General features: G+C 44.8%; 1 protein-coding gene and 1 pseudogene across 2 annotated transcripts in view; both read left to right on the forward strand.

Moving 5' to 3' along the window:
• The window catches only part of KATNIP (katanin interacting protein), a 190,297-nt gene that overhangs the window by 82,327 nt on the left and 81,834 nt on the right, over positions 1-26,136 (forward strand). For both annotated transcript variants that reach the window (XM_090277423.1, XM_090277422.1), the window contains 2 exons: positions 16,045-16,309; positions 22,594-22,725. In XM_090277423.1, the coding sequence (XP_090133549.1) occupies positions 16,045-16,309; positions 22,594-22,725 (397 nt within the window). The remainder of the gene's footprint in view (positions 1-16,044; positions 16,310-22,593; positions 22,726-26,136) is intronic.
• Positions 2,912-3,420, forward strand: LOC150009584 (phospholipid hydroperoxide glutathione peroxidase GPX4 pseudogene; annotated as a pseudogene).

Below are 26,136 nucleotides of genomic sequence, written 5' to 3' on the forward strand. Positions count from 1 at the left end.
TCCTGTTTTAAGGAATAAAAAGAACAAGTGACTGAGATTCAGCAAGCCTGGAGCAGGTAGTCTGGGCTTTTCCATAAACTCTGTGGGGCCTTGGCTAAGCCATAGTCTTGGAGCCCCTGTTACCTCCCCTTTGACACAAAGAGGTAGATTAGGTATTTCCTCTGCTTGTCAGCTCTGAAATTATAAGTCCTTGGTTGAGTTATAGGAAAACCCTATTTCTGATTACAAAATCTGTAGGAGTAGAAGAAACTAGTTTATTGAGCTCTCTTTTCATCCAGGAACTTCTGTAGGTCGTTTACAAGTTACATATTTAGGCCTTGATATACCCTTTCTCCACCCTAGATCTAAGCTTCATATTGGCAGAGATGTGTGCTGTCTCTTTGCCTGCCGTGTGTCTGGTCCTTAGAAAAGCCTGTCATAGAGTTAGTTTGCAAATAAATCTTTGTTAAGCAAGTAAACTGAACAATTGATTGAGTGAATCAATCCATGAGGGTGTGGTATAGATGTTGATTTGGCACCCTGGGCAGCCCACACAAGCTAAGTTCAGTCATCACATCACCAAGTTATAATTACAGTGACAGTATATTCCAAACTGTGAATCAGGAAACATAATCTGATGAAGAATTGTTTTGCTGCTTGGGATAGAAGAATCATTTTGAGAGATGGAGTTTAGATCCTGAAATATTGCGATTACTGGCACATGGTGCCAATTAAAATAGATATATTCAGTGACATGAGCAAGGCAGGTGGTATAACAAGCACAGCTCTGGGCATCGTGTGGTGGGGATGTTGGGAAGAGTCTTGACACTGCTTGGCTGATTGTCATAGTGGGGAAGTAGGGGCACAGAGGTACAAGGCTTTCTAGTTTTAAGAGAAGCCAGGTATCTGGGTTTCTTTGTGTTTGGTTTCTCTCGTTTATTTATTTTTTATTTTTTTTATTTTTTAATGTTGGTAACTAATTCACAATTTTCTATGGACCAAAGATAGAAAATAGCCAGATTTTGCTTTCAGACTATCAGCTTGAAACTCTGGTTCAGACAATGAAAGCTTTGTTGGTTCCTGGCAAGAGAGGAGGAGGAAGTCTTTCTCCTTCCCAGTGGCACTTTAATTAGCCCCTCTGTACCCAGAGCCATCAGGGACATGGTGTCCTGAATGCATCCAGTGGGACAGCTTAGCTTAAAGGACAGCCTGGCTGATGGCATTAGGAGGGTCTTGGGCAGGTGAGCCAGACAGCACGAGGCCAGCTGATCAGGAATAATTCAGTGATGTGCATGAATGATTCATGTGGGATGATGCTGAATAAGCACTAAATGCCATGAAAGGCAGGTCCAGAAGGGAGAGATGTGATCCTTTCACCCAACGGAGCATTTCTGTAAGTGAAGGTATCGGGTGGTATCTGACTTATTATAGCATTCTTTTCAATCCTAATAAAAACAGAGTGACTTCGGAATCAATAACAGAATAAATCATAACTTTTATTTTTTGCATTTATAGCCTACATAAAATTTCTTAGGTATTTTTACATTATTTTTCATCATTTTATATAACACCTAATGCATGAATGCTTTCACATTAGAAAAGATTCAAACAATTCAGAAGTAAACTGAGTAGACTACAAAGGGCTCTCTCCAGCTACCCAGCCAAACTGTGCCCACTTCTGATTTTATTGCACATGTATACTTTATTTATTTTGTCATTTATTCATTTATTATTTTATATTTTAGTTTATTTCTACTTTTATCTTGATTCCTTCTGTAAACTTTTTGGTTTAATTTATTACTTTGGTTCTACCCCTCCTCCACGACACATTTTGGCTTCTTAAGTTAAAATTTTAATTCACTTATATTCAATCTTGTTTTCTAATATGTCAATTTAAGACTATACATTTTCCTCTAAACACTGCTTTGTTCTTATCCCACAAATTTTGCTATGTGTGTAGTGTTTTCATTATCAATTATTTCTAGTTTGTTTGTGATTTTAGGTTCCCCCCCCCTCTATTTATTTAGAATGGTTTCTTACAAACTTTCTAAGTAAATAGTTTTTTGTGTTTTGTTTTGTTTTGCTATTCTTTTATGTTAATTTCTAATTTTACTACATTATAGCAAGGAATGGCTTGTTTGATTTCTGTTTTTTGGACATTTCTGAGTTTTTGTTTCTCATCTACCAGATCTTTTTTTATGAATACTCAATGTTATTTTAAAAGAATAATAATTCTCTTTTTGGTACAAAGTTCTCAATCTGTCTGTTAAATCAAGCTATTCATTGAATTATTTAACCTGGTGACTTTTTTTTTTAAGATTTTATTTATTCATTTTTAGAAAGAAGGGAAGGGAGGGAGAAAGAGAAGGAGAGAAATATTGACATCGATAGGTTGCCTCCTACATGTCCCCAACTGCGAGCTGGCCCAGAATCAAACCAGTAAACTTCTTAGTTTGCAGGCCAGCACTCAATCCACTGAGCAACACAGTAACACAGCCAGGGCCTTTTAATTTTTCTCAGCCTTTATCCGAGGACATTTTATTTTCAGTGCTAATAGAGAGAGGAAGGGAGAGAGAGAAACATCGATGTAAGAGAGAAGCATTGATTGGTGGCCTCCCAGAGGTGCCCAGACAGGGGACTGTCCTGTCCAGACCAGAGATCAAACCTAGAACCTTAGTTATATGCCCTGATGGGGAATTGGATCCATAACCTTTCAGTTATAGGACAACGCTCTGACTAACTGAGCCACACACCAACCAGGGCTGTGGTGGGTCTTAAAGTAAGGTCCCAGACTACCTATATCAGAATCACTTGGGTTGCTAATTAAAAATCTGAGTTCTCGGCCCCAGCGATAAACTTAAGGCACCTGTGCCCCCTGCTGAAGCCAGCCCTTCTGTGCTGGGCTCTGGCCACGCCAGGCCTGGCCAGCATCATGTGCATGTCCCTTGACAACTGGTGCTGTGCTCAGTCCAATGCATGAGTTTCTAGCCAGGGACATTGATGGGCATGTGGTTAACCTGGACAAGTACTGGGGCTTCATGTGCATTGTCACCAATGTGGCCTTGCAATGAGGCAAAACAGACATAAACATTGACCTGCAAACCCAGTATGCTGAGTGTAGTTTATGGATCCTGGCTTTCCCTTGCAACCAGTTTGGGAGGCAGGAGCCAGGAGCCAGGGACTAATGTAGAGATCAAAGAGTTTGCTGTCGGCTATAATGTTAAATTTGATATATATAGCAAGATCTGTATGAACAGGGATGATGTCCACCTGCTGTAGAAGTGGATGAAAGTCCAGCCTGAGGGAAGGGGAATCCTGGGAAATGCCATCAAATGGAATTTCACCAAGTTCCTCATTGACAAGAACTGGTGCATGGTGAAGTGGTAGGGACCCATGGAGGAGCCCCTTATCATAGAGAAGGACCTGCCCTGCTACCTGTAGCTCCATAAATGTGTACCCCCCATCTGAGCCCGCCACCCATGCCCCTCAGAGCCTTCTTCCCGGCACCCATGACAGTCTGTCTAAAAACCAGCCTACTGGTAGGGCAGACCTGACAACCTGGCATGCACCCTCTGCCAGAGGAAGGCCCTTGGCCACACCTGGCTCATAGCTTGGCACCTCCACCCCCTGCTGTCTTGTGGGAATAGAACATACAAATTGGGTAAAAAAAGTGAATTCTCATACCCCTCTCAAAGACACAGTGTTGGATCTGGAGGGGGTAGAGTGGTCAGAATCTGCATTTCTAATAAGACTTCCAGGAAGTTCTTATGCTTGTCAGCAAACCACTGCAATTGATCTTACTTAATTTTTGTGTATTTAATCCAGTTGATTTCTGTGAACTTGTCAATTTTCCTTTATATTTCTCTGATTTTGCTTTATGTATTTCAGATCTCTGTCATTGTGTGCATATAGAGTCAAGATGTTTTCTAATAGATAGTACATTTTATCCATATGAATATATCAGTGTCATTATCTTTGTCCCGTTTAAAGCAGTAGGTGGGCCTTTTCAATCTGAAGGCATGTGTCTTTCTTTAACACTGGAAAATTTTGTTGTTATTATTATTATTATCATCTTCCATTGTGCCTGTTCTGTCCTCTGGAGCATCTGTTGGACAAATGTTGGCCCAGATCTATTTTTTCAAGTCTCTTAATTTTTATTTCAAACTTTCTTTTTGTCTTTTTGTACTGTGTTCTTATAAAATTGTTTGGCTTGATTTTCTTGCACACTTGGTCACCTTTTATCTCTTTCTGCTCTTCAGCTGATCTTTTTAAAAAGGTTAACAAAATTAAAGCTTTTAATATCTCTAGTTGTTTCTTTTTCGTGGATGGAAGTTCCTCTTACGTATCTCCAGGGATGCCCTGACCAGGTGGCTCAGTTGGTTGGAGCGTCGTCCTGTACACCAAAAGGGTGACCGTCGATTTCCAGTCAGGACACATAGCTAGGTTGTGGGTTTGATCCCCAGTCAGGGCGTATACAGGAGGCAACAGGTTGATGTTTCTCTCTCTTTCTTCCTTCCTCTCTCTCTGAAATCAATAAATGTATCCTTGGGTAAGGATTTAAAAAAATCTCCAGGGAAATTAATTTTCTGTGTTCTAAAGTTTTCTATTTATTCTATTAGCTTTTTTCTTGGGTATTAGTTCTCTTATTAATATGGTGGCTGTCTTTCAGGGTATTGATCTTTCACAAATGTGTGCTCATTCTGGGCTGTCTGCTCACTCTTGTATTTGAGAATCCCACTTCCTCTGCTCATTCTGTTTGATGTAACCTAACCCTGGTGATTGTGGATTAGGGCACACATGCTCCTGGAAGCTGTGCACTTTATGTTCCATTCCAGGCAGCTCAGAGATGGACACCTCCTGTGGGGGGCATTGTCCTGCCTTCTGGCTCAGTACCCACACTCCAGGCTTCAGCCTGTGGTGAGCACCTCTGTACTTAATGCGGCTGGAGCTGGCAGCCTTAAAAGTATCCTCAGTTAATGCTCCAGGGCTTCCTCTTACTCTATCTTGACTTCTGGACTCAGCTACGTACACACCCACCCACACACACACACACACACACACACCACTCCTTCTATGGAAAACAATCTTTTTTAAAGATTTTATTTATTTATATTTAGAGAGAGGGGAAGGGAGGGAGAAAGAGAGGGAGGGAAACATCAATGTGTGGTTGCCTCTCACACACCCCCAACTGGGGACCTGGCTGGCAACCCAGGCATGTGCCCTGACTGGGAATCAAACTAGCGACCCTTTGGTTCGCAGGCTGGCTCTATGGAAAATTTTAATGCCCACGTTTTGGTCTGTAGTTCTCTCTGCTTTTCATTCTTCACAGATGTGATCTCTGCTCTCTGCCTGTCAGGAATTTTTCAGCATTTCTAGTCTGCCTGCAGCATTCTTTATTGTTTGGCTTCTATCCCGCCATCCCTATTCTACTCCCTGCAGCCAGCCCTTGCCCTGGGTAGGCTCAGGTGGGGCACCCGTGGGGCCTCACAGCCAGGTAAAGGCAGCCTCCAGTGCCTGTGCTTCCTGAGTCCACGCTCTCGCTCTTACATCACTCCACTCCCTAAGAAAAGGATTTTTTTCTTTCTTCCTAATGATGGATGTTAGAGACTACTCAAAGGTACTTCATAAGTCAATTCAGCTTTGAACGAACATTAGTAAAAAAGAAGATCCAAGGTTGAATGGGGACAGAAAGAATCAGAACACAAAAAATATTACACAGGTGTTTGAAGCACATGTCAAACTCAAATTTGCCTAGCTGTAGGTCCATCAGAATTGGTGTAGGGGAATGTGATTTTAGAAATACACAGAGTGGATCCTAAAGATAGGACTCAAGTCACTATCCTGGGAAGTTTGTGATCTAGGAGCTACCAGGCTTGAGGCATGGGCTGGTAAGCCCTAGGTTTGGGTTCTTGACACTTGTTATACTTGTCATTTCTTATGGAATGGCTGTCTCTTGCCAGGTTATATATTCCACGAGAACAAGGACTCTTCTTGTTCATTACTCTATCCTAGTACTTAGCAGTCAGACCTACTAATGGAGAAAAATACATTCAACAATAAAGAGTTTTTGAATAATGAATGAATGAGAAGGAGAACAAATTAGTCTATACCCTTCAATACAGGGTAAATATCCTTTCTGGGCCAGGCAGGTTAATATAAGTGTGTAAAATGGCTCATATAAGGTAATAGGAGCTAGTGGGAATTATTGCAACTGACAGTGCATGCCAGGTGAAAGACATTTCAATCCCAATTTTATGAAAAATGCCAAACAAATGAGACATCGCAGGGCTTGGCAGGGGGGAGGGTTGTTGGCTGCAGGTCAGTGACCTCTCCCCCAGAGACTGCTGCTTCCTCAAGAGGACTCTCTGAAAGTATCCACTGTGGCTTCATGGTCTAAACGTTTGATCTTCTTATAGGCAAAGTCAGTAGGATCTGAAAAATAAAGAAGAATATGCTGTCATCTCACTTTCAAATTTTCTGTAAAGACCAGGCCTCTGTAAAAGCAATAATGAAACACCAATCCATAGCTTTATCTCGTTGCATCCCTTCAACAACCTTGTCAGCTTGTCAGGGTACATTTCTCCACAATAGAGGTTGTGGCTTGGGCTCAGAGACTTGCTGGGCGGGGGAGGGGGGACAGGATGGCTGGAGTGGGCCCAGACTTACACCTAGTTGTTCCCTTTCTAAAGACAGTTATAGGTTTTAATGCATCATCTCCTAACACTTACCACACATTTTAACATGTTTAACGGACTCAAGGCAGCTTTGTGTCCAAAGCTTTTACAGGCAGGTTTTATCAGTTCTGTGCAAGCCCAGGGACAGTCGCTGAGTCCCTGTCTTTCCTCCTGCTCTAGAGACTACTTGCTTCCAACGTGCTGGTGCCAGGAGAGGAATAAATGTGGCCACACGGCAAAGAGCCTGGACTTCGGAGTCAGATGGTCATTCATCCAGACTGGCTCTGCTGTTGCTAGCCCTGTGACCTTGGGCTGGGGCTTAGGTGCCCTGGGCCTGTAAGCTAAGGACACCCGCTAAGGTGGTGAAAGGCTGCAATGGGATAAGGTGTGTAGAGAGGTTAGCTGGGTAATTGGTAGCTGCTGCTGCTGTTATAGTTATTATTACTATTACTGCAAACACGGCTTTATGGTTGTCCAGGTTTGCTCTTTTCCTAGCCCAGCGGAAAGAGGCAGGTCAGGCATGTTAGGCACTAATCCACTGACCAGCAACATATCCCCCCCCCACTGCTGCACTTGAGTCAGAGGTCCACTGTCTGTCCTCCCGCCTCTGCCTCCTCCTGGGCTCTCCAGTGAGCAGGCCCGTTTGCGTGCAGTCCCATCATCCATGCTCGACCAGCAGTGTTTCCACCCTCCGTGCTGTGCAGAGGGCTTCCTGTTGAAAGGGCTTTAACTTAACATTTTAGACACTGAACATTGAAACTGCATATAACACGGCTGTAAAGTCAAACTATAAAGGTAGACTTCACAGAGAAATTTCAAAGCAACTGGTAGCAGCACCAGTGTGGTATCCCTTTAAAGTATTGGCAGGTTGGCTTTCAAAGTGATCCACCCCAGGGGGGTTTTGAACAGCTTTCTCAAGGGAATGTTGTTACGTAGTTCATCTCCCTTTTGCCCTTGGAACAGATGGTTTTAGATCACATGGACATTATAAAGGCAGAGGTTCTTAAGTTTTGCTCATCCAGAAAGAGCAAATGTATTATTTTCTTTGGTGATGAAGATATTAGCTATGCAGAATTTAGGCTTCTTTTTAATATATATTTTGTAAATAAATTTATGGCACTTAAATTTGTATTAATTTAACAGAAGCAAAACCAAATTGAAAAAGGAGGAATTATTTAAATTTAAATTTCTTTACTACAATAGATTTTTCTTAAAATATCTCATCAGTTTAACAATTTATGAAAGAAATATTAAGAGGTCAGAATTGCTGTCTTTTTGAACTCTATGTTTTCATTTAAGATGGATTTGAATTGACTCGCTGATACGGAAAATAAGGCCAGGGGTGTACCATACTGTCTGCCCACTACTGGGTTTTGTTAGCCAAGCTAAGGGCTTAGGTTTTGAATATTACATTCTGCTCCATAACACAAATATGCAGGGTTGTCTAGTATGTATTCGATCTCTAAATGGTTCAGTGCTCACCATTAGATTTGCTACCAAGCTTCTCCAGGTCTGTGCTCTTTATTCTGACTTTACCCTCCAGAGTTTAGATTTTGTCACCTGGGAGTCTTTTTCTGAGAAGGGCTATTGGGTGTTATATTCCCCGAGCTTCTTCCTGTTGAGATTGGTGGCCTGTTGCTTTTAAGTCTGGAGCACTTTACTGGATACACTAAGTGGGATACTGCTCCCTCATCTTCCGGTACCAAGCACTGCTGCTTGCCACTTTCTGAGTCACTCCAATGGGGACAAGGTGTGTTCCAGGACTGGGGACCGAGGGTCTTCCACATTACCGTCCCTCCCACTCCAGTGGGGAATTTATTTTTTGCAGGAGTGAGGAACAGGATTTAAATGTAAATGTATCATTATTTTCTAATTACAAAATTAGAAATAGGCTTTTAAGCAAAAATTAAGTAAAACAAAGTAGAAAAGAAAGTCTCCATAATGTCACCCCATAGAGAACATTGTTAATAATTTAATGACTATTTTTCCAGAGCTTTTGTATGCATAGAAACTAATAATTATTTTTAAAATTGGGTTTATACTACATGCACATTTTTTAAAGTATATTTTATTATGTTGTTGCAGTAGTCCCAATTTTTTTTCCCTTTGCTCCCCTCTGCCCAGTAACCACCTTTCCTCCAGCAATCCCACTCCTCTTAGTTCACGTTCATGGGTTGTGCATATAAGTTCTTTGGCTTCACTCTTTCCTATATTATTCTTACCTTCCCCCTGTCTATTTTGTACCTACCAATTATGCTTCCTAATCCCTGCACCATTTCCCCATTTCTCCCCCTCCCCTCCCAGCTGATAACCCTCCAAATGATCCCCATACCTAATATTCTGTTCCTATTCTGGTTTGCTTACTTGGATTTTGTTTTTATTTTTAAGATTCAGTTGTTGATAGTTGTGATTTTGTTGTCATTTTAATGTTCATAATTTTGACCTTCTTTTTATTAAGTAAGTCCCTTTGACATTTCATATAATAATAGCTTGGTGATGATAAACTCCTTTAGCTTTACCTTGTCTGGGTAGCACTTTCTCTGCCCTTCCATTCTAAATGATAGCTTTGCTGGTTAGAGTAATCTTGGTTGTAGGTCCTTGCTTTTCATCACCTTGAATACCCCTTGCCAGTCCCTTCTTATCTGCAAAGTCTCTTTTGAGAAATCAGCTGAGAGTCTTATAGGCATCTCTCTGTAGGTAACTTTCTGCTTTTCTTTTGCTGCTTTTAAGATTCTCTCTTTATCTTGAACCTCTGGCATTTTAATTATGATGTGTTTTGGTGTGGTCCTCTTTGGGTTCAACTTGTTTGGAACTCTCTGTGCTTCTTGGACTTGTATGTTTATTTCCTTTGCCAAATTTGGGGAGTTTTCCTTCATTATTTTCTCACATAAGTTTTCAATTTTTTGCTCTTCCTCTTGTCCTCCGGGCACCCCTATTGTTTGGATGTTGGCATGTTTAAAGTTTTCCCAGAGATTCCTAAGCCTCTCCTCGTTTTTTCCAATTCTTGTTTCCTCATTCTGTACTGGTTGACTGTTTTTTTCTTCCTTATGTTCCACATCATTGATTTGAACCCCGATTTCCTTTCCTTCACCATTGGTTTTCTGGGATTTTCCTTTGTTTCATTTAGCATAGCCTTTACTTCTTCCCTTATGTATTTGCTGTACTTAAGTATATCTGTCAAGCCTGTGAGCATCTTTATCATCAGTGTTTTGAACTCTGTGACTGTTAGGTTGGCTATATCCTTGTCACTTACTTCTCCCACTGGAACCTTGTTTCATTCCCCCTTTTGGGCCATACTTCTCTGTCTCCTCATCTTCACAGGCTCCTGTGTTTGTTTGCCTCTGTGTCTTAGGTAGAGCTGTTGCTCCTGTTACGTTGTAAGGAGCAGAGCCTTAGGTAAAAGGCGAAAGATTTATACGCTCTGAAGAGAAACCAGAGTATAGCAGAGCCTTAGGTATTCTTCAGTACAGGGCAACCCATTTCACCATGTTGTGGCACTGTGTGTGGAGGAGTCTGAGAAGGAGCAATGCCGCTTGCTCAGCACTCACCCCTTTTCCAGGCACTTCTCCCACTTTTGTACGGGATGGGACTGTTGCCTCTCTAGCTGTTGCTCTGGCCGTTGTTCACAGAATGGGTGGGTCTGTGGATGATCTAGGACTCTGGGGGCCCTTTAAATGAGCAGACTCTGCTGAGAAACTGGCAGTTTTTTCCTCTGCCACAACCCCCACTGGCTTGCACAGTCAAAAGCAATGAGGCTTTATTTTCTTTTGTGCTGGGACCGTGAGCTGCGTGGTCTGGTCTGGTGCTGGGAATGCTCCCCAGGTATCCCTCCCGACTTTTAAAAACGTGTAACTGTGCTTTCCACCCACCTGCCGCTGCTGTCACTGCACCGCATCCTCTCCGCCCTGGCTCTGCCCCTGCTGCCTGTCTGGATGAGTATTTCTTCTTTATATCTTTGTTTGTTGGACTTCCATGCAGCTTGATTTTCTGGAACTTCTGGTTGTCTCTAGTTTTGAGGTACAATTGTTGTATTCCTTCTTGGTTGTGGTGGGTGACCCAGCGTGTCTGTCTAGACCTCCATCTTGGCTGGAAGTCTACATGCACATTTTTTAATGTGCTTCTTTTTACTTAAACGTGTATCATGCTCTTTTTTTCTTTTTTGAACATGCACAAAATCTATCTTATTCTCTGGAAGGCCTCCCCAAGGCTCCATCAGTGCCTGTCCTCTGAGTAGTTTAACCTGTCTCTTAGTGGTGAACATTTGGGTCGTTCTCTTCTATAATGGTGCCTCAACAGTCTTTGTGTACTTCAAACTAAAGGCCACATTTCTAGAGGGACTTGGTCAAAGGTGTGTGTGTGTGTATTTAATTTCTATCATTTCTGCCTCCAAAACACATCTCAAAATGCATCTCCGATCCCCACCTCTGCTGCCACTTTCATCCTGCACCTGCTACCGCAGCTGCAACTGTTCACCCTATTTCCATCCTGGTCCTAACTCTCAAAATCCACTTGGTATCCAAGCACTGTAGTAATCTTTAGAAACAGAAATCAAATAATGTTCTGTTTCTGTTTAGCATCCTTCAGTGGCTTCTCGTTGCGTGTAAAACAAAATCTAGACTCTGCCCTGAAGCCTACAAAGCCCAGCCCTGTTTCCCGCCCTCCTTTCATTTGGTACATGCTGCCCTCCCTCCATTGCTGCCTGCTGGCCTTGGCCTCTGCTGCGCCCCCTGCCTGACACAGTGTGCCCTGGCTACTCACCGGGTGGCTGTTCATCACCCATCCTTCCCTGACCAGCTTTCATCGGGAGCTCCCTCTCCCCACACTCCAGGTGCCATCATCCAGGCAGGCCCTTTCCTTCACAGTCCTGGCCACATTTGAAATGCCCCCCGCCCCTTTTTTTATGTGGCGATTGCTTGAGGCTTTGCCACCTCATTTGCCACCATTACTTCAGCCCTTAGCACAGCACCCTTAGCATGCCTGCACGCGTGAGTACAGAGGCAGCTGCTGCGTCACCCTCGCCTTGGACTGGACCAGGACACAACGCCGCAGGGCCTGTGTGACACTTGGGTAAACTAGAAGGGTCAGGGAGCCGTGGCTGAGGGCACGGTGACAGCTCTGCCGTTCCATCACTATAACAAGTTGGCGCAGCTTAAAGGCTCCAGGCCTCAGGTCTCCGATTTTGGAGGGCTCTGAAAATTCAGTCACTTAGATGTGGGGGTTGCAAAATTGTGAAGGTAATGAAGAGGCTGGGGGGAGGCTGCTCAGCTGACTATGGGTTCGAGAATCCTAAAGCCCCATCCAGACCCTTCCTGGAGCTGGCGCGGTTGGTGGCTCCACTCTGCCATAGACATCAGAGGGGGTGCCTGTGGGCCCTGGGTCTGCCTGGGTTTCCTGGACAGCGGGAGCAGTGGCCCAGCTAGGAACGTCCCAGGTAGCTGGCACTCATTTTCCTATTTTGTTCCACAATGACTGGGCAGGAATATTGGGGCTCCAGAAAGAGGGGTTTGCCCCTTGTCTTACCTAATCTTATGTCCACCCCTGCAGCTGATCCCGTTTGAGATAGGGGTTTGGCCCAAGAAAAGGAGTCAGTTGCCTATCTTCCTTTAACAGGAGTTCATGTTATCACAGGGTTTTATTCTGCCTCCCTATCTTGCAGGGTTACTGTGAGGATCAAATGAGAGAAGGAGTTAAAAATGTTTTGTAAAGTACAGAGCCTTATTCCACTGTAAAGGATGCTGGTTTTACAATCACTGAAACTGCTATTAAACAGCCGCGCACCCAGGAACTCATGTTTCCCCGCGGAGGAGCAGGAAATCCATGGACTCCAGCTGCCCACCGAAGTCAGACTTTGAAGACACAAGCCATTACCTCAGTCTGGCTCCCATGAAAGTTGCATTGACTCCCTCAATACACTCAACTAGAAGACCTTATTATTATCTTTTTAAATGCCATTGCTGAATACCCGCTCACTTAAATACAGGGCATTTCAGCTCACCGCTATTGACACTTGGCCAGATAATTTTGTTGTGGGATCTGTTCTGTGCATGCTAAGGTGTTTATCAGCATCCCTGGCCTCTACCTGCTCAATGCCACTATCACTCCTTTCCCCTGTTGTGACCACAAACAGCTCCAGTCATTGTCAAATATCCTCTGGGGGACAAAATCATCCCCAGTTCAGACCACTGCTTTAATAAAACAATTCTTTGAGGCATCGATCCATTTTTATGGTTGTCAAAATCCAGATCAGAAGTGTGAAATAACTTGTTAAGGGTCACGTCACTAATGCCACCTCCAAGGTGTATGAGTGCTCTCCACCCCTTATTACAGCCACTACCCAGTCACTGACATAAAATAGTCATTTGGAAAATATTTGCAAAGCACCTACTATATTCCAAGCAGTGTTCCATTTGCTGCTACTTGGTGTTGGGCAGGATGGGAGAGGAGAGTGTAAGAGATAGACAGCTCTATTAGTTTCCCATTGCTGTTGTAATAGCTTACCACAAAAGTAGTGGTTTATCTTACAGTTCTGGAGGTCAGAAGTCCAAATTCACTTTCATTGATCTAAAATCAAGAGGTTAGCAGACCAATATTCCATCTGGAAGCTCTGGAGGAGAAGCCCTTTTCTCCTCCTTCAATGCCAGCAGTGTTAACACATTTCCTCCTCCCTGACCTCTGCTTCCATCCTTATATCTTCTCTTTCTAACTCTAATCTTTCTGCCTTGCCTCCCTTTTACAAAGACTGTTGTGATTACATTAGGCCACTTGGGCAATCCAAGATAATCTCTCCTGTCTCAAAATCCTTAATTTAATTACATCTGCAACATCCTTTTACCATGTAAGGTGACAGTCACAGGTCCCAGGGATTAGAATATGGACATCTTTTTTTTTTTATTTTTTAAATAACTTATTTGTTTGTTTATTTTATTATTTTATTTTTTTTTAGTGGGGAAAGGAGAGAGGGAGAGAAACATCACTGTGTGGTTGCCTCTCACTTGCGCCCCCAACTGGGGACCTGACGTACAACCTAGTCATGTGCCGTGACTGGGAATCAAACCAGCGACACTTGGCTCGCAGGCCGATGCTCAATCCACTGAGCCACAGCAGCCAGGGCTGAATATGGACATCTCTGAGGGTGATTTATTCAGCCTGCCACAGTCTGCCCTCTGGTCCTCAAAAATGTATTTCTAGCCCACATTCAAAGTATATTTATCCCATCCTAAGTGTCCCAGAAGTCTCAACCCATTACAGTATCAACCCAAGCCCAGAATATTTTCTAAGTCTTGTTTGCTGAAAGTCCCCAAGTGTCATCATTTTTATCATCTAAATTAGGTATGGGTGAAACTCTGGGTATAACCCATATTAGGGCAAAATTACTCTCCATGTGTGTAATTGTGAAGCCAGAAAACCACTTCTCTGCTCCTAAATACAGTGATGGGTCAGGTACAGAATAGCATTTATTGAAACTCCCATTAAAAAAGGGAGAAAATGAAAGAAAAAAAGATGTGACCAAACCCAAGCAATTTTGAAAGCCATTGGGCCAATTCCATTAGGTTTCAAGGCCCAGGAACAATTCTTTGTGGCTCAGGGCTCTGCCATCTGGGCCCATGGCTTCCCCTTGGAGTCATCCTTCTTCTTTTATGAAGGGTGTTCATTTCATCAACCTGTTTCCTGACTGTAGAATTTTGGGAGTTTGACAGCCTTTTTTCATTTTGTCCTTTCTCTCTCCCATTCAGTTCAAGTCGGCAGTGTTTCTGCTGGTATGACATTCTCAAAAGCCATGTGAGTCTCCTATATATGTAGAATTCATTCCATTAGACAGGCGGTTCCTCCACAGATCTTTCCTTGATAACTCCATCTCTGTTCCTGGCTTCTGCTGAGATGTCAAAGGGGACCCAGGAGCCACAGGTCTAATGTTTTCAAAGAGCCCTCACTGTGACTGAATGCTCTAAACCTTGGATCCTCCGCAATACTAGCAAAAGGTTTTTCGGTAACACCCTTAGTTTTCTCCAGAGCATGCTTTTCTAACAGGGTATCTCCATAATGTCTTTTGCAACCTGGATAGACTGAGTTTCCCAAATCGTCAAATCCCAGTTCTTTTTTACTTAACAGTTTTTTCCTCACTCTTTTTCCTCTAACATTTTATTCTAAGCAGCAAGAAGAAACCAGGCTGCATCTTCAACACTTGGCTCGCAAATCTCTTCAACTAAATATCCAAGTCCATTATTTATAAAATTTCATTCATGACATAACTGTAGGACATAATTCAGCTAAGATTTTTACCACTATATGACAGGATTCCCTCTCCTCTAGTTTCCAATGGTATCTTCCTTATTTCCTCACCGGCAGCTCCTTTGATGCCCATATTTGTCATCAGTCTGTTCAGGGTTATTCCTCTAGATTATCAAAATTTTCTATATTGTGCTTCTCACTTCTTCATGACCCCTCAGTGAGTCATAGGGCCCAGGGATTAGGACTTGGAAATCTTTGGGGAGTCATTTTCAGCCTACCACAACTATTAAGTTTACTGGTGAATAACCGAAGCTTTATCCATCTCTTCTCCTTATCTCATAACTAGGTTAGACACTATAAGGGCTATAGGTATAGCTAACCAAACATACTGGCTTGCCAGAAGAGTCCATTTTATATTTTTTGTCTCAGTGTAAATGTAGTCGTGTTCTTTTTGAAAAGTATCCTGGCTTTGGTGATAAATTTTCTGGTCACTCTTATCTTAATTCCTGGCTTTAAGATTGTAAATATATAATCTTATGGAGACAAAACACATGAAAAAATTAGTCAAGAAGTTATAGTCAAGTGCTAAATGTTATGGCATTTAGTTGATCCTAAACACCCTTCAGTACACAAGACAGCCCCTAACAGCTCTCTGTCAGACATTTACCAGCTGGAGTTTCAGGGTCATGTGGAGGCCTCTGGGGTTTCATAGGCAAAGGATGGTCCCTGGACCAGCAGCATCGGCATCACTTGTTAGAAATGCAGATTCTTGGGCCCCATCCAGAACCCACTGAGTCAGAAACTGTGGGTGGGACCCCGCAATCTGTTGTAACAAGCCCCCAACCCCAAACATCTCACACACACACACATGAACTCACATGTACACATGCACACACACACACATGTTTAGCGACATCCCAGGCATGTGAACAGCACAATTAATACTATAAACACTGTTCTGTTCAGAGAATTGCTCAATTGTCCCTGCCCTTTGTCTCCACATGTTCAAAGTGATGGCAACACATGGGTTGAGATGATTTTGATAAATGTTATTTTGGTAGAAATAGTTCTTTGGTTCTAGAGATCTATTTCAAATGAGTTTTTTTTTTTTTTTTAGTCAAAGTAACACATTTCATTTTTCACTTTTCTTGACTTTTGACAGGAGCTAAGAAAAAGCCTGGAACTTAGTGTAAATCTACAAAGAAAACAAAAGGATTTTTCCAGTGACGAGTGTGACTCCATTGAAGAGGATGTACTCTCTGAGCCCGAGTCTGAGGACCAGGCCCTGGTGGGCTATCACAGACATGATCTTCTTTCTAGTGGGGACCCAGTGCAGAAGGATGTTCCTGAGGACCAGGAGACACAGGGACACCCCTCACAGGGCCCGGACACCCTTGTGGTGCTGGAATTTAACCCGGCCTCCAAAAGTAAGCTCTGCCTTATGTGGCATTTCTTTGCCTTTAGTGTCTCTGGATCTAATAGTAGGACTTAAGTTTTCAGCCAAACTTTGAATTTAGCTTTGGGCAGACTGTCTTACAGGCTGGGGTGTGTGTGTATCGGTCAGGTCTCTGCTGATTGCAAGAGGCAAAGGCCTCCAAATGACCCTGAAATTCCAGATGGTACATGTCTGGCTGTTGTAGGGGCTGTCCTGTGCATTGTCGGATGTTTAGGAGCATCTATATGCCAGGTGGCCTAAGCAAAAGGGATTGTGTATGGCTTGGATAACTGAGAAGTCCAGAGCTTAGCAGAACTCATATCTCTTCTTTCTTCTCTTCTTCCTTTCCCCTCCCCTTCCTTCTGTCCTCTTCCCTCCCTTCGCCTCATCTTCCCTCCTCTCTTCTCCTTTGCCTTTCCCTTTTCTGTTCATTCCCTTCTCTTCTCCTTCCCTTCCTTATCTCTGCCTTCTTTTGTCTTATCTTGATATCATTCTCAGGTAGGCGGTCTGCATACAGACACGGGGCATTGGCTTTGTAGCTCCATCAGAAAGTGGGTTTTTCTTCCTAAAAGTTTTAGCAAAAGTCCCAGCCCTGGCACTTAAAAAATATATATTTTATTTATTTATTTTCAGAGCGAGGGGAAGGGAGGGAGAAAAAGAGGGAGATAAACATCAATGTGAGAGAGAAACATTGATGGGTTATGTTGGGGACCAAACCTGCAACCCAGGCACGTGCCCTGACTGGGAATCGAACTGGCGACCTTTTGCTTTGTGGGATGATGGCCAGCCAACTGAGCCACAACAGTCAGGGCCCAGCCCTGCCTTTTAAACCCATATTGGGTCACATCTCTGAACTAGTGGTCACTGTGGCTCTGGTTGGCCAGGTCCAGCTATGGATGTGGGTATCACCACCCAAACCACATGAACTGATAATAGTTTCCAAAGAAAATCAAGGCATATCTGAAGAAGGCAGAAAGCATGCTTGCAGGCACAAGCCACAGCTGTCCATCAGAGGAAGGTTTTCAGAAAAGACCTTGGGAAAAAAATAACAGATGGGGCGTGGAAACGGGCCTACCTGCAGCAGCCCTCGTTCCCCCATCCAAGCTGGCTTGGCCTCTGCTCACTGCTTCTGCTGGGTGTGCCCTGTTTTTGGAATCAAACCAACCAGTTGGGCAGCATGAGTGACCCTAAGGAAAAAGAAATGAGGAAATAGTTGAACTCAGGCACTGAGTATATTGGTCTCCTCAGGGTGCCATAACAAAGTACTGCAGACCTGGGGGAGCTTAAACAGAGACAGACATATGTTCTCACCATTATGGAAGCTAGCAGTCCAGGATCAGGGTGTTGGCAGGGTTGATTTCTTCTGAGGCCTCTCTCCTTACCTTGTACATGTCTGTCTTCTTGCTTTGTCTTCATATGGTTTCCCCTCTGTGCGTGTCTGTGTGTCTTAATTTCCTCTTCTTATAAGCACACCAGTCAAACTGGATTAGTGACTCGTTCTTACTTTAACCACCTCTTCAGAGACCCTATCTCCACAGTCACATTCTGAGGTCCTGGGGGTTAGGACATGAACATACGAGTTTTGATGAGACTTAATAACAGGCAGCCACACCCAATGGTTGATGTTGCCAGAGAGCAGAACATTTGTCCCTCAGAAGTGGGTGTCTCTCAGCCCCAAGCCCTCTCTTGGGCTGTTCCCTCTGCCTAAATTACCACATTTCCTCCGCTTTTACTCTGAACCCTGAAACCTGGCTCTCTGCTTTCCCCTCAAGACTTAGCCTAGAGACTGCTTCCTTCGAGAAGCCTCCTTTGCGCTCCCAGCACGGGCACGGCCTGCCTTGGTGCCCCTCTGCTTCAGAGCATCATCATGGCGCTGCTCTCACTGACCCAGGCGTTCTTCCTCCCCCTCTGGCCCATGAGCTCTTCCGGGCACAGGCCGGCTCCCACCCTGCATTGCAGCCTCAGCATGCGGCACTCACCTGGTACATTCGAGCCCCGCGGGAAATCTTTGTCAAACGAATGACAGAGCTGTGCCTACCCGCTAGTGTTCTCTGATCGAGGCAATGTTACTGTGTGTCCGTGGGACACCCGCTGGGTGGACATTGTGGTGGATTGTGCTTTCTCCAAGAGGTAGGGAGGGCAGGGGGTGCTGTCAGGAGGTGACCAAGCCCCAACCCTGGAAATGGGGGGGGGGGCATGAAAGTCACTTGCTGGTGTGAAGGAGAACAGTTGGACCCAAGGCAATTTGAGAGTGATACTGGGGCATGGGACAAAAAGAGAGCTTTACTTTCTTGACATTTTACATGTTGTGACATTGGGTTGCTTGGCAGGCCCCACATGGAGCACGGTGATGTCTGATCTGTGAGGGCACAGAGGGGTGGATGCTCCTCCTTCTGCCGCCCCTCACTCCCCCTCTTCTCTAACCCCATCTGGCTGGCTTCTTGAGTCTCAGCAGGAGACAGATGCCCCCTGGCAGTGGCAGGAGGGAGGCCCAGGGGCCTGTTTTGGGGTCTCTCCAGACCTCAGCATGGGAATGGAGTTCTGAACTAATCCTGAGCATTTACTCAAGACCAGTCAGCAGGAACCGGGAAAGATACGCTTGGTTCTCGGCTGTTGTTCATCCATTCATTCATTTGTTTATTCATACTAGGCAGATACCATGTCCCAGGGAGTGTGCCTGGACAGCTGGGAACGGTCCCTTTTCCTCCTACAGCTCTTCATCCTCGAAGGGGAAATAGACAATAAGTATATAAACACATAGATAATAACAATTGCCAATATTTCTCGAGTTCTTACTAACACATACCAAGCATATTTCAAGGGCTATACATATAGTCTTTCATGTAATCCTCGCCACAACCCCAAGGGAAGTACTTGTTTTACAGAAAGGGAAATTGAAGCACAAAGAGGTCAAATAACTTGCCTAAGGTCACAGTGAGGAAGGGGCAGAGTGGGATCCAGTCTCCTGCAGTCTGAGCACTGAGCCTGAGCTCTTAATCACTGTGCGAAATAAATAAACAAGAGAGTTCCAAAGCGATAGCTGGGCTTCGAGGTACCAATAAGTACTCTACCTGCTCTGGTTTTCCTTCTAAGTTCTGAGACAAATGAGAGAGATGCATGGGACTCTGAGAGGAGGGCACGTTATTCCTTTCCAACTGATAGAGCTGGACTGGTGGCTACTCAGGACTGTCCGCTGAAGTAGACAGAAGTAGACAGGCCTCTACCCCAGATGCTGGCAGAGCTGGACGGCTGACAGCATCGGGGTGGGGTGGGGGGGCTGTGGGTCCTGAGAGAGGTGGGGTGGCTGGAAGAGGGAGGAGAGGCTGGGTTGAGCCCTGAGGGGTCCTGCCCCTGCTCTCTCCTGTCCCATTTGTCCTGCTCGTGAGTGACAGGCAGCGGGTGGGCAGCACAGAGAAAGGCAGAAGTTATTTTTCTAATAACTGGAAAAGAAGAGGGCTGGGTTAGCTTAGGAACTCAGAACCTTGAAGTTGTGAAGATTATAAACAGGACACTGGGTGGGGGATGGGGGTCCGAGCAGGACACTGGTAGCTAGAATGGTCAGAGAAGCCTTGTCAGAGGACATGATGTTTCAGCTGGGATGGGAATGAGGAGGAGGAAGCAGCCTTGGGAAAGGCGTCCCAGGTGCAGGGAACAACAAGCACAGAGGGTTTAAAGAAGAAAGAACTTGGTGTAGTCAAGGACCAGGGGAGTGTGGTACAAGATGAGGCCGGCAGCGATCCCAGGCCCCTCTCCAAGAGTCTGGATCCTTTGGAGCCCTAGCAAATATCCGTTATAGACTTTTGATGGCTCAGGAGCTGTCCTGGCCCCAGTTTCTGCAAGACTGCCTTATGGAGAGGGGGCGGGCTGCAGACAGGGGAGGGCTCCATGCCAGGCAGTCCTGCTTAAATGCTGATTCTGTCACTCCCAGCTCTGTGACCTTGAGCAAATGACTTGGCCTCAGAGCCCTGCTCTGTAACAGTATGTATTAGTTTTCTATTGCTGCTGTCATAAATTACCACAAACTTGGTGGCTTAAAACAACACAAATTTACTGTCTTACGGTTCTGTAGGTCAGAAGTGTGATGTGTGTCTCACTGGGCTAAAATCGGTGTCAGCACACTGTTCCCTCGGGAAGCTGTAGGGAAGGATCTGTTCCCCTGGCCTCTTCCAGCTTCCACAGGCTGCCACATGCCTTAGCTCATGGCCCCTTCCCGCATCCTCGAAGCCAGCAGTGTTACACCTCTCGGTGCCTGTCTTCCCTCTGCACCACCTTTTCTGCTGCCCCTGTGTGTGTGTTTGTGTGTGTGTGGTGTGTATGAGTTATTGTGGTAAAACATACATAACATAGAATCTACCATTTTCATCATTTTTTAGAGCATACTTTGCTGTTATTAAGTATACTCACATTGTTGTGCACCACCACTGCTATCTTCAGAGGTGTTTCTTCTTTCCAAAATGAAACTCTGTTCCTCTTCCACTTTTAAGGATGCTTGTGATTACATGGGGTCCACGGGGAAAATCGAAGATGATCTTATTTTAACATTAGCTCATTAGGATGGTTAATCCCCCTTTGCCTTGTGACCTAACATATTCACAGGTTCCAGGGATTAGGACATGGCCACCTTTGGGGGGCGTTATTCTGCTCACCATCTGTCTTCTGGACGGCGGGGGGAGCAGACGAGACCACGTGTGCTCTCACGGTCATCAGCATGTGTTCAGCACTGGGGGAGCCAATCTCCCGTCATTTTCCTCTCTCCACTCTTTGTCGTGTCCCATTGGACATAGTGGGTCCTCAGTCACAGACCTGTCTGCGCTGGGCTCTGGGGTCAGACCAACAGGGAACAGCTACCTCAGAAAGTATAGAGAAACATGTGTCTTTTCTGCAGTCGAGAGGGGAGAGGGGAGAGGGGAGAGGTTAGTATAAGTCTGAAAAAATTCACACTAGTCCCCAACATCTACCCTCAGCTCCCAGAAATCCCATAGGTCCCTTGATTCTGGAACTCCCTCTCTTTGGGCCCCCACAAGCCCCAGGATTTCCTCTGCTGGGACTCATGTCACATTGTACTCCAGCGAGCACTTTCCGGGGTTCCTGCCTTTCCAGGTCAGGATGCCCCACATACAGGGCCTAACTCTTCCCCCTGCCTGTTTGCTTTCTGCTGGCCAGACCGCTGCCTCCCTGCCCATCCCCAGCACGTCCTTCTCCTCCTCGGGCTCTTTAATCTTTGCTGGCTCCTAGGCCCAGGAGCTGTTTCCCCTAAACTTGGGCCATTTGCAAACCTTCTTAACAACTTTTTGCCATATCCACAAACTACCTGTACTAATTTTTAGCTGTTATTTAAACCAGCACCTTTCTTTCTCCTTCCTGTCCCTCTCTTTCTCCCCTCCTGTTTCCCTTCCTTCCTTTTTCTTTCTTTATAATTCTACGATTGTTCCAAGCAACACTATTCATGAAATCAAGGGTTGATATTACTGGTTACATGTTTTTTCCATACACATTCAGGCATACAATTGCTCAAAAAGTTGTTTGCCTACATGACATCTGGAATCATCATCTCTGGTTCCCCCAGGGCCCCAGGTCCTCCACTTTGGGAAGCACTGATGCTAAAGCATGGCCTGCGGGCCCTTCACTGGCTCCGCCCGCCAGCCTGGGCCCCAGCTGCTCACCTGCCACATACTTCCCAGCTTTTAAGCCTTCGCGCGCTCTGTCCCTGACCCCAGCTCCGTGCCCCTGGTAACATCCTAGTCATCCGTAGGGCCCTCTCTATTGTCTGCTGCATGCCTGCCAGGCCCGTGCTCCACGCTTGCTCTTCCACAACCTGGTACTGGAACGCTTCTGTATGCCCTGCTCTCCGTGCCATTCAGCCACCCTTTCCTTGCAGGCTGTAAATGTGCTTTGCTATATTCTTTCAGCTCCAGTGTCCTCCGTTGTACGATCATTTTATGTACCATGCTGCCATTCAAACCAACACCTCATCGATTGTAAGACTTGCCCCTACTCATAAGTATTAAAATTTGAAAACCAGTGTGTGTCATAGAATATTTTATTTATTTGCCTAAATGCAGTGCTTGGCATGTGGTGGCTCTCAGAAAACTCGTTTCATTCTCTTCGTTATTCACATCTCTCATCCCAAGCCAACATGGTGCCTGGCACTTGGTAGGGGCCCCATAAATATTTATTGAATGATTACGTGAATGAACAAATAAACAGATGCCTGAGTAGACTGTCCCAACTCTGCTTGCACTCAGTATTTGACATATAAACAATTGTTTCCTACAGGTAATAAAAAGGAAAGGAATTTGTCTGCTAAGCGAAAGGACAATGCTGAGGTCTTCGTTCCCAGCAAACTGGAGCCAAACCTGACACCCCCGCCCCGCACTGTGCTCCCTGACCAGGAGAGGCCATGTTCAAGTAAGAGTCCTGGGCGCCCCTGAGCAGGGCCGGGCCTGGGCCTGGGCCTGCATCGTTCTAAGGAGGTCCTTGCTTAATTACCATCTCTGCCAAGGTCTTAGCTGACCTTTTGCAAATGTATTTTTAGTCAAGGTCCCTATAGGAATGAAACCGATGGAGGGCAGGGGAGAGCACGCGATATTATAAGGAATTGTCTCATGCAGTTACGGAGGCTGGCAAGTCAAATCTGCAGGATGGATTGGTAGGTGGGAGACATAGGAAGAACCAACGTTCTAGTTCAGAGACCATCACACAGGGAAGACCAATGCTGCAGATGAAGTCCAGAGGCAGAATTCTCTGTTACTCAGGGGAGGGTAGGTCTTTTTGTTGTATTCAGGCCTTCAACTGATTGGATAAGGCCCACCCACATTATGGAGGGAAATCTTCTTTATTCTACCATTGGTAATGTTAATCTCATCTAAAAACATCAGTGGGGGCACGCCCCGGCCCCCGTGGAAATTCTCTGTCCAGAAGAGGTTTTGGGGTTGCAGATGAGGGGAAATGTGTTGACCCAGATGCTGATTTCTGTCTGGGAGGAAGAGAGGTGGCAGTTCTCTCTAGAGGAGAAAAGCCCCGAACTCTCTCTTCCTGTGCCTTTTATTGAGAAAGGTATGTATGGGAGCATACGTTCAGGATACGTAAGTCACCAATCAGCTTCAAACACTTGGATTACTATCAACAACTACTTATCATAGATAACAAGGCAAGGAACACAGTGAACGTTCTAGATCAGGGTTCAGTGAACATTCTGGCGTGAGATAACTACCAGATGCAGGATTTCATATGTTTTCCGGGCTTTGGTCTCAGACATTCTATTTATGTTAAGCAACTGATAAGAAAAGCAGAGCAAGCTTCAAAACATAGTACACATTCTTTAAGTCCAATTCCCATGGGAACCCTTGGACTAGTTATCGGGTCATGCCTGCCTTCTAGCCTTCCTGGTTTTCCGGTCAAGACTTACAGGTCTCTTTTTTTCTTTCTTTCTTTTTTTTTTAAAGTAATTTTATTGATTATGTTGTTACAGTAGTCCCAATTTTTTTTCCCTTTGCTCCACTCTGCCCAGTACCTCACCTCCCTCTAGCAATTCCATGGCTTCACCCATTCCTATATTATTCTTAACTTCCCCCTCTCTATTTGGTACCAACCGATTGTGCTTCTTAGCCCTTGCCCCATTTCCCCATTTCTCCCCTTTTCCCTCCCAGCTGATAACCCTCCAAATGATCCCCATACCTATGACTCTGTTTCTGTTCTGGTTTGCTTAGTTGGACTTTGTTTTTATTTTTTAGATTCAGTTGTTGATAGTTGTGAGTTTGTTGTCATTTTAATGTTCATAATTTTGACCTTTTTCTTAAGTAAGTCCCTTTGACATTTCATATAATACTGGCTTGGTGATGGTGAATTCCTTTAGCTTTACCTTGTTTGGGAAGCACTTCAACTGCCCTTCCATGCTAAATGATAGCTTTGGTGGTAGGTCCTTGCTTTTCATCACCTTGAATACTTCTCGCCAGTTCTTTCTTGCCCGCAAAGTTTCTTTTGAGAAATCAGCTGAGAGTCTTATAGGCACCCCTCTGTGGGTAACTTTCTGCTTTTCTCTTGCTGCTTTTAAGATTCTCTCTTTATCTTTAGTCTGTGGCATTTTAAGGATGATGTGTCTTGGTGTGGTCCTCTTTGGGTCTAGCTTGTTTGGGACCCTCTGTGCTTCCTGAACTTGTATGTCTATTTCCTTCGCCAAATTTTGGGAGTTTTCCTTCATTATTTTTTCATTTAAGCTTTCAATTTCTTGCTCTTCCTCTTCTCCTTCTGGCACCCCTATGATTTGGATGTTGGTATGTTTAAAGTTGTCCCAGAGGTTCCTAAGCCTCTCCTTTTTCTCAATTCTTGTTTTCTCATTCTGTACTGGTTGACTGTTCTTTTTCTTCCTTATGTTCCAAATCATTGATTTGAACTCCTGTCTCCTTCCCTTCTTTATTGGTTTTGTGTGGATTTTCCTTTGTTTCATTTAGCATAGCCTTCACTTCTTCCCTTATGTGTCTGCCATGCTTAAGCATATCTGTCAAGCCTGTGAGCATCTTTATCACCAGTGTTTTGAACTCTACGTCTGTTAGGTTGGCTATCTCCTCATCGCTTAGTTCTCCCACTGGAACTTTGATCCTTTCCCTCCTTGGGGCCATACTTCTCTGTCTCCTCATCTTGACAGGCTCCTGTGCTTTTTTGTCTCTGTGTCTTAGGTAGAGCTGTCACACCTGTTACATTGTAAGGGTATTGGTCAGTACCCATTCCACCATGTTGTGGTGCTGTGTGTGTGTGTGGGGTGGGGTCTGAGGGAACAATGCCACTTGCTCAGCACTCACCCCTTTTCCAGGCCCTTCTCCCACTTCCGTATGGGACTGGCGCCCCTTTAGTTGTTGCCCTGGCCATCATTCCCAGGGTGGGTGGGTCTGTGAACATTCTAAGACCATGGGGGCCCTTTAAACAAGCATACTCTGCTGAGAGACGAGCAGTTTCTTCCTCCGCCCCAACCCCCACTGGTTTGCACAGTCAAAAGCAATGAGGCTTTATTTTCCCAGGCGCTGGAACTGTGAGTTGTGCGGTCTGGTCTGGTGCTGGGAGCTTCCCCCATGTCCCTCCCCACTTTTTAAAACATGTGACTGTGCTTTCCACTGGCCTGCTGCTGGCATTGCTGCTGCTGCCGCTGATGCCACACCGTGTCCTCTCCGCCCCGGCTCCGCCCCTTCTACCTGTCTGGATGAGTATTTCTTCTTTATAACTTTGTTTGTTGGACTTCCATGCAGCTCGTTTTTCTGGAACTTCTGGTTGTCTCTAGTTTTGAGGTAGTTGTATTCCTTCTTAGTTGTGTCTGTCTAGGCCTCCATCTTGGCTGGAAGTCCCAGGCCTCTTTCAGGGCCTGGCTTATGGCAAGGCTATAGTTCCTGATACCACACAAAGCAGCCCCCTACAAACATCCTCTCAGAAATACCCAGAGTAGTGTTTGACCAAATATCTGGGCTCCTCATGGCCCTGCCCAGTGGATACATAACCATCACACCGACTGTCTTGTTCTATGACCAACATGTAGTTATAATTGAAAAATTATTTTATTTTTGTTTTTACTTTTTCATTAATTTGTTTACTCTATATGGGTAATAATAGATGCAAATGATACTAAATTCTAAAAGTGCAAAATAGTTTATGGTAAAGAGTCAGTCTGCTGCTCTTCTAATGAAGTGAGAAGTTACACTGATTGAGTACTAACTCTGAGCCAGCTGCCACCATCAGCTCTTAGTTATATTGTATGTAAGTAAATTATATACGTAATCTATATAAGTACATTACAATCCTTGTAACTAGCATTGCGGTAAGTCCTGCAGTTGT

Source organism: Furipterus horrens, unplaced genomic scaffold, assembly GCF_987537825.1.
Source record: "Furipterus horrens unplaced genomic scaffold, mFurHor1.1.pri manual_scaffold_5, whole genome shotgun sequence".
NCBI classification, from domain to species: domain Eukaryota; kingdom Metazoa; phylum Chordata; class Mammalia; order Chiroptera; family Furipteridae; genus Furipterus; species Furipterus horrens.